Below are 15790 nucleotides of genomic sequence, written 5' to 3' on the forward strand. Positions count from 1 at the left end.
TGAGCTGCAGTAAAAGATTCTGGAAGTAAAAAAATCTGGAAATATATGTAAGGCAGTGCTGGTCTTAATCATTTATATAAGTAGAGCTTTGTTATGTAATTATAGGAGACAGCTGCTCATATCAGCTTACTGATCGGGAAAGAGGACCATGTAAAGGTTAGAAGGTAAGAGCTGCACTCTGGATGATTGTAACTGTGTCTTAAAGCTAAGAGACCCAGAAGATAGAAATGACTAGCAGAAATTATGAATATTTAATACTGTGTTCCACGGCACACAGAGACATTAAGAAAGGTGGCATAAATATAACCAATGATAGTATCAAGGCTGGCTGCATATCCCTATTATAAATATAGACCAGTATGAGTCATTAGAAAACATCAGTGTGGGTCTTTGTTATTGTCTTTCTTGTTGTAAGGTTAACTTATACAATTTTCAAGGGACCTGCAAGTACAACACAGCTCTCCTTGAAAACAGAAGTTAGTTTTTACAATAACCAATCTAGCCCAGGTATAAATACAGGGTTAAATTTCATACACGTTGTAGTTTAAAGAGTCCCTTGTTAAATAATTTCTGTAGTGAGGTAATGAATAGAAGTTAAGTAAGCATAAATGAAGCTTTAGCACTGTAAAGGTACTCTGCAGCCAAACCACAGCAAGGTAGCAAAATAAAACCATATAAATACAAGCTGCGAATGTGTGCCCATGCAAATATGCTACAAAAATAAAATATAAATTCTGTGCTGTGATAAAGTTGTCTGCTGATGGAATTATGTTAGTATATTTTCCATTTCATTGTTAATAAATACTTACTGATTTTATTTTATTTACTTAACTTTTTTTGACTGGATTAGCAACACTGGAACAATGGCAAACTCAGGAGTGCAACACCCCCATTATGTTACACACTGAAGTCAGCATTGCAAAATTAATTCAATTAACTTCTCCAGTGATTATATAAAAAAGGTTTCATAAAAATAAAGGCATGTGTTTTAGTTAATGTAACCAGCCTGCCAGTCTATTAACATAAAGATGTGAAACTTCTAAACCTAACAGTGCATTCAGTTTATAGTACTGCATAATCAACAAGTATTGCCTAATGTTTCCATACATACTTCAACAAATGATACATAATATTTATTAACAGCCTTAGAATGAGAATATGATAATGAAAGCAAGCAGCTTGCATGATTTATGTATAGATGTAACCTAATGCATATATTTTAAGTTAACAGAGGAAATTTAAATAGCAAAGTATGCTAAGGTGCAACAGTTGTTAAAATTATGCAAACTGCATTTTCTCCCTGGTGACAAAGAAAATGAAAAAAATACAGTAGTAAAGAAACACTGAATTATGCTACCTGTTACAAATAATCCTTAGCAAAAGAGTGTGTACAAGAGGCCTGACCATTTCAACCAATCTTCTCAAGATGCGGTTGCTCTACAGCTGCTAGTTTTCTACAAAGGCCAGACTTCAAATATCCATTTGAAGTTGTTGGTCTGAACAATGACCCTCATGTTGGAGGATCCAGTATATTTCATTCTGTGTCACTGAGCTCTGCTGGACCAGGAAGGTGAAAGTGTAAGCCTAGAAAAAACAGATTTCAGTCTAAGAGGGACCCCTGAGCTGTAGACAAGGGACTCTAGGGTCCAGTCCCAATCAACAGGTCAGCCATGGGTGTGCTAAGGCCATTAGAATGGAGACAAAATGGAACATCTTGAAACATCCTCCTCAAGGTGGCGTTTAGGGGTTACATCTCTTGTGGGACAATTATACAGCCACTGAAGTATTAGATAGGTTCAGATATATATCATTACAATATTCATAAAGTAGAAGAAAGTATTCTAAGAACTAAGCCAACACAGGAATGGAGAAAGGAGATTCTTCCAATAGGAATGACTGCAATTAGGGATACAGACAATAGGTAAGGGGGTTGAAATTTATTGGAGAACACTAGTAAAAGAACCAAAGTATTGGGAGCAAATAATTAAGAGAGGGGAAGGTAATACAATGGGGAGAGGTCAGGAATTTATTTGGATTGCAGTATAGAGATTGCCTTCTCTATCAAGGATTGATTTGAGAGTGTAGGCAAATAGAAAAAAAAATAGAGGGATCCTAAGTGACAGACCAACATTGGTAGAATTTTTAGTAGAATCTAGAACAGAAGCTGCTGTTAAAAAAGGAATAATTTGCACAGCATAAAATAATTGCTTGATAACTAGAAGAATCAATCAGAGGAGGTTAGAAAGGACTGGGAAGAGAGACTGGATAAGCAATTCACAAAAAAAACAATGGGGGATATATGTATGTCTCCCAAATATAAAACAAAGTCTAGAAGATTTAGGATTTTTGCTTTGAAGTGTATACATTGGTATTTTTATACCCCAAGTAGACTCCAAAGAATCGTTTTCCTCAGGTAGACAGCAAATGTTGGATGTGCAATGGGGAAGAAAGAGGTAACTGGGGACATACTTTCTAGGAGTGAAATGAGTTGGCAGACTTTAAAGATTCTGTGCAGACTGATCTGTCAGAAATACTGGGTCAGCAAATTGGTGCAACTAAGGAAATTATTTTTTGAGCTCTGGTACAGAATCAAAATTGCCTAGACATTGTACGGCCTTGCTGATTCTAATTATGGTGACTGCCAAAAAAGCAATTACTAGAAAAGGGAAAACAAAGTCTAAATCAACTTTACTAGAAGTAGTGAATATAGTAACAGAGATAAAACAACTGGAACTGGGGTCTTTGGAAAAGGGTAGGAGCAATTTACATAGGAAAAAATGGGAATTGTCCAAACAATACATGCAGAGGAGGAACAAGGTTTAAAAGAAGGCAGGATTTGAATCAGTTATGTAATGTTTGACTGACGATGACTGCATATATTCTAAGTGATTCATAATGTCTGCAGCTACAATTATGTCAATATGGTTTGTTGTCATTTATATAAATGTATGATTGTCTATGCAATATGAAATAATTTAATAAAGATATTTCCTGTTTAAAAAAAAAGCATATATCATTATTACTCAAGAGCAGAGGTGTGACAGAAAGCGAGCACAATGCCATCTCAGAGATGGACTACTTCCAAGAGGATATAGTTGCTGTCTGCCCTCTGTTTCCTTCATCTGCTGATACTGCTGCAAATGCCTAGGAGTCTGAATGGGACCTTCCTCCTCCTGGTCCCTACACTGGCCACTCTCAGATGCTTCCATCATTTAAGCAGCAAATCAGGACAGAACGTTTTCCTCCAGTACTTTCACTTGGTAAGCTGAAACCAGAGCATGTATGGTAGTGCTCATCATCAAGACAAAAGCCAAGTGCTTATGATTTGGTGAGCCATATGACAGGTGAAAGTCTGACTACTTTATACATCAAACAAGGGAAATTTACCACAATGATCATTAAGAATAAGATCCAAGCTATGCAATCAGGAAAAAAAATGTCAAAGCTCAGCAGTTAAGCATGCTTGTCTTGTTTGGTTTGTGAAATCAAGTTGTGTGCACAGTAGAAGGCATCAGAGAAAATCAACAAGAGTCAGAGAGGCAGAAAGGCTATCCTAATCAAAGACCCACTGATAAGAGTGCCAATATCAGGCCTAAGTATACCTACAGAGCTGTGAAACTGGATAATCATCTAAATTAATTAAATGAAAAAAGGTCTGCTTTATTATTTCCTACATATTACTGACTCAGCTAATTTAGATTTTCAGTATTATACGAGCACTGCTACCTATTCTGATTTAGGTTCCTCCTACAGTGGTAACATTTCAGGGTGCTATTTTTGTCAAGCTAGAAATAATTTACCACCATGCAGCCAGATCTGCACTGCTGTGAATGAAGAGCATACAATGGCTGGTTCACTGCTTGCGTGTTTGCCTTAGTCTCCTTTACTCCACCAGTTATAAGCCCAGTACTGTCACACTTTCTATTCAAATGAACCAGAAGAAATTAAATATCAATCCATCCAAGGAGAAAATTCAGCATACTGAACCTCTGTGCATCATTATCTTAGAAATGATGAATGCCTTCAAAACTCAAGGTGCAACAGCTTTCACCTTTACTTCTCCATCTCTATAGAATGGAATGCTACTATGAAGCAGCCACTTAATGCGGGTCTGAAAACATTATAGAGATTTGCCTACCAACTGTTGCACTCTCCTAAGGGACAAGCTTTGGTAATACTGCATAACTATCTAACTGCAGAGCCAAAAGATAGCTGACAAAGGTGCTTTTTGAAACTCACAGACCTTTTTCTAAGTATAGTTTCTCTAGTATAACCAGAGGTGAATATTATTACTTGAAGTCTGCAGCAGCTTTTAACTACTTTCAACTTATTTTCTCTTTATGGATGCAACATTTTCTAATATTATTTGTAAAACTGGCACACTACTAAGTGTTAACTCATGGTATTTGTTTTCTAGCACTGGCCCAACACATCTTAGCTGCTGTATTATTGTGCAGCTTTTATTCTGATGTATTATTATTTTTTTAACACTGGCATAATCTGTGAAAAGGACTGGAGGCCATGGTGGCGCAGCAGTTAGCATTGTTGCCTCACAGCAAGAGGTTCTCCGATTTGATTCTCAGCTAGGGTACCTTCTGTGTGAGCCTGCATGCCCTCCCTGTGGTTGCGTGGGTTTCCTCCAGGTGTCCCAGTTTCCTCCTGCATTCCAAAGACATGCAGTATGTGGATTGTACACTCTAAATTGGACACAGGAGTGAGTGAGTGGTATGGATGAACTACTGCAGCAGGGCTAGCCACTCGGCGGTGTAACCCTTGGCTCGAGATGACTGTCACTGTTGAATGTGACACCCCAACCTCATGTGCAAAATGGGAAAAAGGGGTTGAGGATTGACAGATGGATACTCTGTGAAAAGGATTGTGTTTCTCATATTCTCATTAAGACTATGAATGAACCCATTAATTAATTAATCAATGAAATAAATAAATGTAATCAACTTTTGATTATGAACTATATTATTTAAGGTTACTACTTATCACACATGAGAGATACACACCAGTATAATGACTATACTTACATCATCTGCAGCTCCCAATATTTTGGATATCAGTATCTTTATAATGGTTGTTCCAGCAAACCAGGCAATGACTTCTGCAATCTGTAGAATGAAAGAAAAAAAATTAAAAAGGGAAAAACAGTCTGGTTTACTATTTTTAGCACTAACAACTAAAATGTCTGCAATGTGTTCCTTAGTGCTATTTGTGTAAATACATATATGTGTGTGTATTCGTATATACAGACACATACCTACATTTTATAAACATGTATATGCCTACACAAACACGAGCACATGTGGTGCACTATTTTGTGTCAAAATTGTGTTTGGTTGACTGCATTTGGTCAACTAAACAGATGGTTAACAGGTGTGCAACAGCACACATTTCTCAAGGTTGGGGAATATCCCCTTTCCCTAACTGTGTGCCATCTCAGAGTTAGTGTATATAACTAGCATGGGTTGTGGTGTGCAGGAGGGGTTGTCTCACTGCAAAGAACAATATTTTTTTTGTTTTTTAATAATGCATATGCCTTGTTTGGAATGCTCATATTGAGACAGACATAATACAATAGCAGGACTGCCTGAGCCCATGTGAGTGGGAAAACAGGAATAAAGAAGAAAGATTAGTTGTGTAAAATTGTACCATAACCATAGATGTCCTTCTCTTCCATTTTGCAGTATTCTCATTTGTGGGATCCTCCGCCTCAGGTGACCGGAATATCAGGCTCCTATGCCAAAGCTTAAGCCTGGTTGCTGTCAGGTGCGTGGGACGTCACATGCAGGGCCATAAATGTGACATCAGCACATACAGACCTCAGAATTGACTGCCCAGTCAGACAACATTTTAAGGAAAACAGGAATGATGCCATCTAGAGAGGGAAAATGTCATAAAGGGGGATAGGAGGTAGGGAAGGAATACTGCAACATGGAAGAGAAGGACATCTGTGGTTATGGTAAGATTTTACACAACTAATCTATGTCCTTCTATTCTCATGTTACAGTATTCTAATTTGTGGGAGAGTACCACAGCTGAAGCAGGGCCAATGGTGGAGGAAGAGGTAGCAGTCTCCAGGAAATTATGGAGGATGGCCCTTGCAAATCGTGCCCTGGCTCTGGAGATGTTGTCCAATTTATAATGCTTGGTGAAGAACTAGAACAGAAGACCATGTGGCTGCCTCCAGGAAAGTAGCCATATCCAGGCCTTTGAGGAAAGCCCCTGAAGAGGCCACTGCTCTAGTAGAATGTGCTTTAACAGTGTGGGGTAAGTCTTTACCATGGAAAGAATAACAGAAGATAATAGTTTTGTATATCCAGGAGAATATTGTCTGTTTGGATATAGCTTTCCCCAGGGCCATAAGGTGAAAAGATACAAAGAGCAGACTGGACCTTCTAATGTCTTTGGTCTTGACCAGATAAAACCTTAGCTGCCTGTGAACATCAAGGGAGTGGAGTATTCTCTCACTGTCATTCTGTGGTGAAGGGAAAAAAGTGGCTAAATGGATAGATTGGTTGAGGGACAATTCATTGACCACTTTGGGCATGACGGAGGAATTTTTATGAAGAGTTACCATGTCTTTGTGGAAGACAGTGTAGGGTGGAGAGGCCTTAAGTGATTGCAGCTTACAGAGTATCCTAGCGGAAGGAAGGGCTACTAACAAGACAGTCTACCAGGTACAAATCTTTAAAGAGGCAGAAGCTGCCAGTTCAAAGGGGGCAGTGGTAAGTTTCTCCAGTATGTAGTTCAAGTCCCATGGAGGAGGGATTGGTTTCCTTGGTGGTCTGATGTGGAGAAACCCCTTAAGAAAAAGTTTCACCTCCAATCTTGATAATAGGGGTGGATCGATAGGTTAGCAGGCTGAAATGGGAGACACCAACTGGAGAACTTTTTCCATTTAGATACGTAGGATCTCCTGGTAGTGGGTTTCCTGGCCTCCTGCAGGACAGATAGCACGTCCTCAGAAAAGAGGTGTCTGAAAGGGATCAGAAGTTTATCACTCACAGGGTTAGGCTGAGGGTTTTCAGATGAGGATATATGAGGGATCCCTTCTGTTGTGTGAGCAGGTCCACCTTGTGAGGCAACTTGCAGTGATTGCTCTTGGCAAGAGGTAGAAGAAAGAGGAACCAATGCTGCCTTGGCCAATAGGGGGTCACCGACAAGATGTCTGGTTTGTCTTTCTGGATTTTCAGCAAGACATTCTGAATGAGCGGGAAGGGGGAAAGGCATAAAGGAACAGCCCCTTCCAAGAAATTGAAAAGGCATCCAGTTTCCATGTTAGTGGGGAGGGGAGTCTGAAGCAGAATAGCTGAAGTTGTCTGTTCTCAGAGGAGGCAAACAGATCTGTGGGGTGCCCCATTGGTGGAAGATGTCTACGAAAACATCTCTGTGTAACATCCATTCGTGATGTTGAGAGAATGATCTGTTGAGGGCATCTGTCTGATGATTGCCCTGAGATGGGATGTAGACCCTCTGCAGTGTCTGGGAGGCCAACTCCCATGCCTGTATTGCTAGCCTGCATAGTAAGTAGGATCTGGTCCCCCCTGCTTGTTGAAGTACCATATCATAGTGGTGTTGTCTGTGAAGATTTAAAGGGACCTGGTTTTATTAGAGGAAGAAGGTCATTAGAAGGAGAGCAGTCATTTCCTCACATTGATATGTTTTCTCTGGAGGGAGGGCTCCCATTCAGTCTGTACCTTGAGACCGTTCATAGTGGCCCCCCACCATAGATCCCAGGCATCTGTGTGCATGAATTGCACTGGCTTGGTGGGTTGCAGAGGAAGGTCTGAGTTCTGGCTTATTTGTGGATCCACCACCTCAACTCTTTCTTCAGGCAGGGTAGGAAGGGCACCTGAAATTCCAGGGGGGTGATTCTGTTGGGACCAGACATTTTTTCAAGAACCACTGGAACTTCCTCATGTGCAATCTAGCAAGGGGCAACACAGGAAGAGTAGCTGCCATGAAGCCTAGAAGACGGAGGAATTGCCTGGCAGAGATGTGGTTGACAAGAAGTAACTCATGGGAGTAGCTATTTAGGGAGTAGACTTTGTCTTGAGGCAGTACAGAGGCATCAAACTCCTACCACATTGCATGAAAGTTCTGGAGAGGGTGATTGATAAACGGATATGCAGAATAGTAGAATGTAAGATGGGAGATGAACAGTTCGGATTCAGATCAGGATGCAGCACAATTGACCCAATGTTTGCATTGAGACAGATACTTGAGAAGAAACTAGAGAAGAGGAGAGAGTCAAACTGGGCTTTCCTAGACTTGGAGAAAGCATATGACAAGTTCCCAAGAAAGCTGATCTGGGCAGTACTGCGGTGGTTTGAAGTCCCAGAAACATTGGTAGAATTAGTACAGGCTATGTACAAGGACCCAGTGACTCAAGTACGAACAGTGTTTGGCCTCACTGAGGGGTTCCCAGTGGGAGTGGGTGCACACCAGGGTTCAGCTCTGAGCCCACTGCTGTTCATACTGGTAATGGACATCAGCAAACAGGTTGGAGGGGTCAGAGCAACAAAGCTGCTGTATGCAGACGATGTGGCAGTACAGGCAGACTCTGATCTAGAACTTCAGCAAAGGATAGGAGAATGGAATGCAAATCTGAAGGCACATGGGATGAAACTAAGCACAGATAAGACAGTAGTAATGGCAGCAGACTGGGGAAATCAGAAGAAGCTGAGAATAGAGATAGATGGGAAGATAGTGGAACAGGTAAACAGCTTCAAGTATCTGGGAGGGGTGGTTGAGGAGAAGGGTAGTCTGAATGAAGAGGTCAAAGCTAGAATCAGAGGGGCTGCAGCCAACTGGCATAGAGTATCAGGTGTAGTATATGACAGAAGAATGCCAAAGAAGCTGAAAAGTAAGGTGTACAAGACAGTGGTGCGACCAGTACTACTGTATGGTACAGAAACCTGGGCAGTAAAGGCAGAACAGTTGAAGAAGCTAGAGGTGATGGAAATGAAGTGCCTGAGAAAGGTGGTAGGATGCACACTGCGGGACAGGGGAAGAAATGCGGACATAAGAGCAGAAGCCAAAGTAGCTCCAATTGCAGAAAAGATCAAAGAAAACAGATTACGATGGTATGGGCACATGTGTAGAAAAGCAGAAGACAATCTGGTGAGGGAGATTTGGGACAGACAGGAAGAAGGTAAGAGGAAGCGAGGGCGTCCAGCAAAGAGGTGGATGGATTGCGTGAAAGAAGATCTGCGACAGTCAGGCATGAGTGTTGAAGAAGGCAGGAGAGTGGCACTGAATCGAGAGAGTTGGCGACAGTTAATACGATACCCCGACCCCATGTAAATGGGAAAAAGGGGATGATGGTGATGATGATGATGACTTTGTCTTGAGGAAGGAAGGCCTTCATCAGGGCTGTCCTTATTCTGCAGCCCAAGAAGGTTTGGTCTTGGGATAGAGTGAGGGAGAATTTCATTAGGTTGAGAGTAAACCCCAGACTCTGAAGGAGGAACACAGTGAATTGCAGGTGAGTAATGAGAATACTTGCCTCTTCCGCTAGAATGAGGAGGTCATCCAGATAAGGGTAAATTTGTATGTCTTTTGTTCGGCAGTAGGCTACTGCTGGGGCTAGACACTTTGTGAAGACCCTTGGTGCTGTAGAGAAACCAAAGGACAAGGCAGTAAACTGAAAGTGTATGGATGGCACAGCAAAGCGTAGAAATCTCCTGTATTCTAGGTGGATGGGGATATGGAAGTATGCCTCCATCAGGTCCAAAGTGGCCATGAAAGCACTAGATGGCAGTAGTGCATGCGGAAGGAAGGAAACTTCAGGAAGGGGTTTAACAGGGAGAGGTCCAGAATAGGCCTGCAAGGGCCATCCTTTTTACGGACCAGGAACAGCCAGGAGTAAAACCCTTGACCCTCTTGGCCTGTGGGAACCCTTTCTATGGTACCCTTTGATAGTAAATCTTGGATGATCTGGGGTATAAGGTGGAGCTGTTTTTTTTGGAGGGAGGGGTATGCCTTGTGGTAGTGTTTTTTTCCTGCCAAGTCATAAAGTACCCTTTTTCCACTACTGATAAGATGCAGCGGTCTGAAGTGATATGTTGCCAAAGGGGTAGACAGTGAGAGAGGGGGTTGAGAGGGGAAGGTGGTTTAGCCAGTCATGCATTGTTTGGTCTGTGTGGAAAGGGCTGCCTGGGGGTGGAGTGGGAAGAGGCAGTCCTGGGTGATGAATTTTTTCTAGACCCTTTCCTGTGTTTTGAGGATGAGGAGGAAGGAGCAGGTGCTCTCCTAACAAAAGTGGGTTTAGCAGGGTAGTTCCTATAGAACTTTGGAACCGGTGAGACCAATAAATGTTTGAGGCACTGAAGTTCCTTGCTTTTTTCCTACAGGCATTTAAATAGTTCTGCAGACTGCTTGCCAAAGATGAATTTGTTGTCCAGGGATGCATCTAAGATCTTGTTTTTGAAATCATCAGGGAGGCATTGTAGTCTGAGCCAGGAACATCTGGGTAGTTCAGAGGCTGAGGCAGCTGATCTGCTGAAGCCTCAGCAGCATCATAGCTGCATTTTATAGAATGTCTGGCAACTTGTGCTGCTAAAGAGAGCTTAGAGGCAACCTAGGGTCGGGTAGGGGTCTCAGGCAAGGGAGAGAGTAATGAAGTTGCCTGGGAGACTAGGTCCAAGGCATACTTAACAATGTGTGTCTGATAGTTAACGGCCCTAAAGACCAGGGTGGAAGAAGTATAAATAATTTTTTTCCCAGTCTGTCCATCACTTTGCTGCTTTTGTCCAATGGCAGAAGAGAAGAGGAAGGAATCTGCCTGTATTGCTTAACTGGAGCCACTGCAATGACAGCTGGGTCTGCCATAGGTGGCTTAATGAGGTACTTGTGGTCAGCAAGGACTTTGCAGAACCTACCCTACCTTTTAGGAGCTAGAGGCTGGGATTCAGAGGTCTTGGAGGCTGAAGCAAAATCATTCAGGTAAGCTGGAATCACAGGGGGAATAGCAGAGGGAGTCTCCATCTGTAGTAGTTGAAAATATCTCTTTTGTACCTCAGTCATCTGAGTGGCATCCTCCTTGAAGCACTCCCTCATTTTGGAGATAGTTTTCCCAAAAGTAATGTCTTCAGGTGGGGATTCTCCTTCCAGGAAGTCTTCGACTGTGGAGCAGTACTTCAGGGGAGAAGCTAGTTGAGAGGTGTATGTGAAAGATTCATCTGAAGAAGAGGAAGGAAAATCTTCCTCCTGAGTGTGAGCTAGGTGTATGGAAGTAGCTGAAGCTGGCCTAAGACTAAGGGTAGGCAGGGCTGGAGTAGGAGAGGCAGTGGACCTGAGGGCCATTAAGGCCTGAACCAGGGACTGAGGAAAGGTTTGCCAGTCTGGCTGGTCTTCAGTTGTGGTAGAAAGATGTTTAGTTTTTTGTTTCCTCTTCAGAGGAGTAGTCTTTGAAATTGTGTGGGAAAGAGAAGGCCTAGGATCAGACATTGGGCCTATGCTGAGGAGCCCTGGTCTGAAACCGTAAGAAGCCGTCGAGTCAAGTCCGGTCCCCCCCCCCGACATCGGCAGAAACCGACATCACAGTAACCTCGGCAGACATGCCAACTGGAGATTCTATGGCGGCTTCCAACAAGGTACCCGCCAATGTCGCCAGTTCTTCCGGACATCCCTCAGCCCCTAGACCGGTAGCTGGTGGGATGTCCGATGTCGGAGGGGCAGCCGCAGCAGTCCTTGAAACCTTGGCCTTCTTTTTAGGCGTCTCCACCTCGACAGCCGGTTCAGTCTACGTTCCAAGGGCCAAACGCTTGAGTTGCTGGTTTTCCACGAACAATTTAAGGGCTGCCAAACAACTGCATAGGGTTTTAGGGACAAACAACTGAAAAATACTACATGTTATATGGTCGTGGGACTGGCCAAAGCAAAAATGACAAATCCATGGGAATCCTTATGCGGAATTTGGTGACTGCACTTACATTTCCCCTTCCTAGATGACATCGGCTACATAAAAGAACAACAGCAAACAGCTTAAGTAAAATAAAGAAGATTCCCCAACAGGGTACTTATCTGTAACATCTTCTGAAGTGCAGAGCGAAATGAGCAAGCTGACGTTCAACTGCAGCAGAGAAGTTCGGAGGTCTGTGCATGCAGACGTCACATTTATGGCCCAAGGTTTACAGCCCTGTGTGTGATGTCTCATGCACCTCACTGCGACCAGGCTTAAGTTTTGGCATAGGAGCTGGATGTTTGGATTGCCTGAGGTGGAGGATCCCACAAGTGAGAATACTGCAACATGAGAATAGAAGGACATGACATTTTACACATCTGTCAAATGGCTCACTGAATGGTTCAGCAAGCTGGATGGTCACAAGATCACATACGAGAGTGGTAAACATCCAGCTCAGGTAGACTTCCTCCTAAGAGAGAAAGGACAATGAGGAAGAATCTAATATTACAAAGTCATCCCCACAGCATAAACTACTGGTGGCCACAATCAGTTGGAGTGGTCAGAGGAGGTAATAAAGTAAACAGAGACTAGGCAGAAGACCTAGAAGTTGAATGGAGTGAAAGCACAGACGTTCAAGGAAATAGTCAGGGAACTAGCACCTCTCGAAAAAGAGAAAAGTGGGCGAGTTGAGGCAGAGTCTCAAAATAGTATGCCTGAAGACTAGAGAATATGCAGCTAAGCCGGGTATGGAAATAAGGTGCATAAGGAAAGTTGGTGGTGGAACACAGAAGTACAACAAATTATCAAAAGAAAGAGTGGACCTCAAGTCGGGATGTCAGCTGAGTAACGTGTCTTGAATCCCTCCACTCCTGGCATCATTAAAAATTAAATAACTGTATTAGCAGATGGTTTATAAGTCTTGAGTTTTGCTCAAAATTTAATATTGGCATATGTCAGCTAGAAGTAAGAAAAGATCCAGGAGAAATATGAATAAATTTATGGCAGATGCACTCAGTGGCCTACACAACAGAAAGCTGGAAGAGGCCTCCCCAGAAGCTGATCTTTCGTCAAAATGAAAAATTTTCAGCAAATCATGTCTGAACTTTCTAAAATCAGCCGCAAGTTAGCGGATTTAACAGAATGTTAAAAAATATATCAGAGATGGAGGAAATGCTTAGTGCTCATTTGGACCAGCTGCAAGAAAACGTCAAACAATGAGAGAACTGTTATGTAGAGTCTCAATAAAAAGATAGATATATACAAATATTTCAAGCACAGGATTTAATGTCCTTCTAGCCTGTGAATATACCAACAGTTGTTCCCATAAAAAGTGTCCAAGCTTTTCTTAAAAATATCTAAACTAGTGCTTGCTCTAATGCAATTAGGTAGTCTATTCCATGCATCAGCTGCTCTCTCAGAGAACCAATTAATACACTTCTCATTCCTATAGAATCTTCTACATAGGATGTCTGATGATTCTCTACTACTTTTTGGTAATCCCAAACATTTCCAGAGGTATTTGTCTATGAATGGAATAAGGTCTCCTCTTAAATATCTACACGAGACACTGTACAAGTTCAGATATTTTAGTCTTTCATAATAACTTAAATGTTCACATCTATGGATGCCGCTGTACTCTTTCCAGTTTACTCATGCTTGTTTTCTTATAAGGTTTCTATATTATTATTCCACACTAAAGTTTGGGTCTAGTGTAACTAACAAACAATGACTTCATCATTTCTATTCCATACTCTAGTTTGGGTCAAATGTAACTAACAATTACTTCATCATTTCTGATTTCCTAGACTGTATAAATCTTTTTATACAGCTTATAGTTCTATAACTATCATTAACCAATTAATGATATGATTAGAAAAAAATCAAAGGTGCATCTACCCTTATACCCAGGTCCTTAAATGAATCTACAGTTTCAATCACTGTGTGCTGTATTAAATATTCAGATTTCAGTGTATGTCTCCCAAACCTCACGTTTTTGATGCATTTATCAGCATATTATTCTCCTGTGGCCAAATGGTCAATTTAGTCAAGTTTTTTTGCAGACATGCCCTATCTGTAACACATGTAATCAGTTTACCCAATTTCAAGGCATCTGCATACAGACTGTAGAACACTCAGATGAAAAAGATAAATCTGAAAGATACAATCAAAACAAGTATGCGCCTAGGACAGAGCCCTGTGGTACACTAACTATAACCAAGAATTTCACCTGTCTAACTTCTATATGATACTTGCAATGTCCTATTTGTAAGCCATGCAGCTATCCATCTTATCAAGAATACAACAATACCTAGTTGTTCTAATTGACTGATCAGTGTTTTGTGTATGGCACTTTCAAATGTTGAATTTAAATCTATATAAATTACATCACAGCAGAATTTTTCATTCATAGCTGTTATTATATTATTATAGAACATCATGGTATAGAGGGTAATAGATCTAGTTTCACCATATGCATGCTGATATATGGTTTCAAGTCCAAACCTTTCCAATTCAGACAATAACTTATATTACCTTCTCCATTATTTTTCCACAACATGAAAGTAGACTTAAGGTCTGTATGATGCTGGGTTTGTCCCACTCCCACTTCCCTTAAAGACGTGTTTAATAAGTGCATGTTTCCAGTCTTGGATGAATCTCCCCATATTTATATGACCTAGTAAAAAATAGATATACTGTACTGCTAATTTCTTGCTAAAGTGTTCTCAAGTCATTATTACAAATTCTGTCTCCACACTGTGCTTTGTTTAGATCCAGTTTGCATAATTCTTTTTCAATATAATCTAATATGATTTCAGTATCTGAGGTTACCTGGATGCCACTAGGACAATTTACCCACTTTATGGAGCCAAACTGTTTTGCATAAGATTTTGTAAAAACATCTATAATCTGTTGTGCCTGAAAATAAATTTTAGAATCTAAACAGATTATCAATTTGTATGTCTTTACTTCTTCCACATCTTATGTATCTATAAAATGGTTTCCTATTATGCTCAATATCTTTATATACATGTTTTACAATTTTCTCTCTAGCTTGTCTCACACTATGCTTAATTTGTTTATTCAGCTTGTTTATTTCAGTTTTCAAAGTTGTAGTTTGACCTCTTTTCCATTTCTTACATTTTCTGTCTCTCACCTTAATCAAGTATCTTGTTCTTATGGAATATATCCTCCTGATGTTGTGTGCCTAGATCCTGATGTTAAAAGTTTTTTTGTTTTTTTTTTGCATTCAAACAATATCTCTTTCAAAACTTACCACATTCCTTCTGCAGATTTTCCACTGAATACATCATCCCAATTAGTTTTTCATAGTGACTGCTTCCATATAAGGTGGCGAAGCTAATAATTTGGGCTAGGCTTATAAATGCCTTAGGGCAGATAGCCTAGTATAAACCTATGAACCTATGAACCTATATAATATGTTATTAATCTTCTGTGCAGTGGTTTAGATTTCAGTTCAGAATTAGCTATCAACAAATTAACCTTTATAATCTCATGATAACTGCACATCAACAGTGGTGAAAATTGACATGAAGTAACAGTAACTTATTTAGGAATACAACAATATCTAGTATGTTCCATTCCCAGGTAGGTTTTTTACAGTCTGAAACAATTGTTCCTGAACATATGCTGTAAATAATTTCCTTACTAATGTTGTTGAGTCAATATTATTCCAGTCTGTTTCTGGCAGTTTTAAGTCCCCAGCTAATATTATTCTTCCCTCCTGTGTTTCATGTAAGGACTGTATTCTGGGTCATCAGTACTTGACTTTGGTGGTCTATACACTCCACAACAGTTATATGTTTCAGGATTATCCTTATTATCACAGTTACACAATCTATAGCACAGGTGTTA

At 40.9% G+C, this 15790-nt stretch overlaps 1 protein-coding gene across 1 annotated transcript in view; it reads right to left on the reverse strand.

Annotated features, from left to right (window-relative positions):
• DPY19L1 (dpy-19 like C-mannosyltransferase 1) overlaps nt 1–15790 on the reverse strand; it is a 2139210-nt gene that overhangs the window by 877844 nt on the left and 1245576 nt on the right. Inside the window, exon 13 of the mRNA XM_044065091.1 lies at nt 5037–5117. Coding sequence (XP_043921026.1) covers nt 5037–5117 — 81 coding nt within the window. The remainder of the gene's footprint in view (nt 1–5036; nt 5118–15790) is intronic.

This window comes from Protopterus annectens, chromosome 3.part0, assembly GCF_019279795.1.
Source record: "Protopterus annectens isolate FY-2018-M chromosome 3.part0, PAN1.0, whole genome shotgun sequence".
NCBI lineage: Eukaryota > Metazoa > Chordata > Ceratodontiformes > Protopteridae > Protopterus > Protopterus annectens.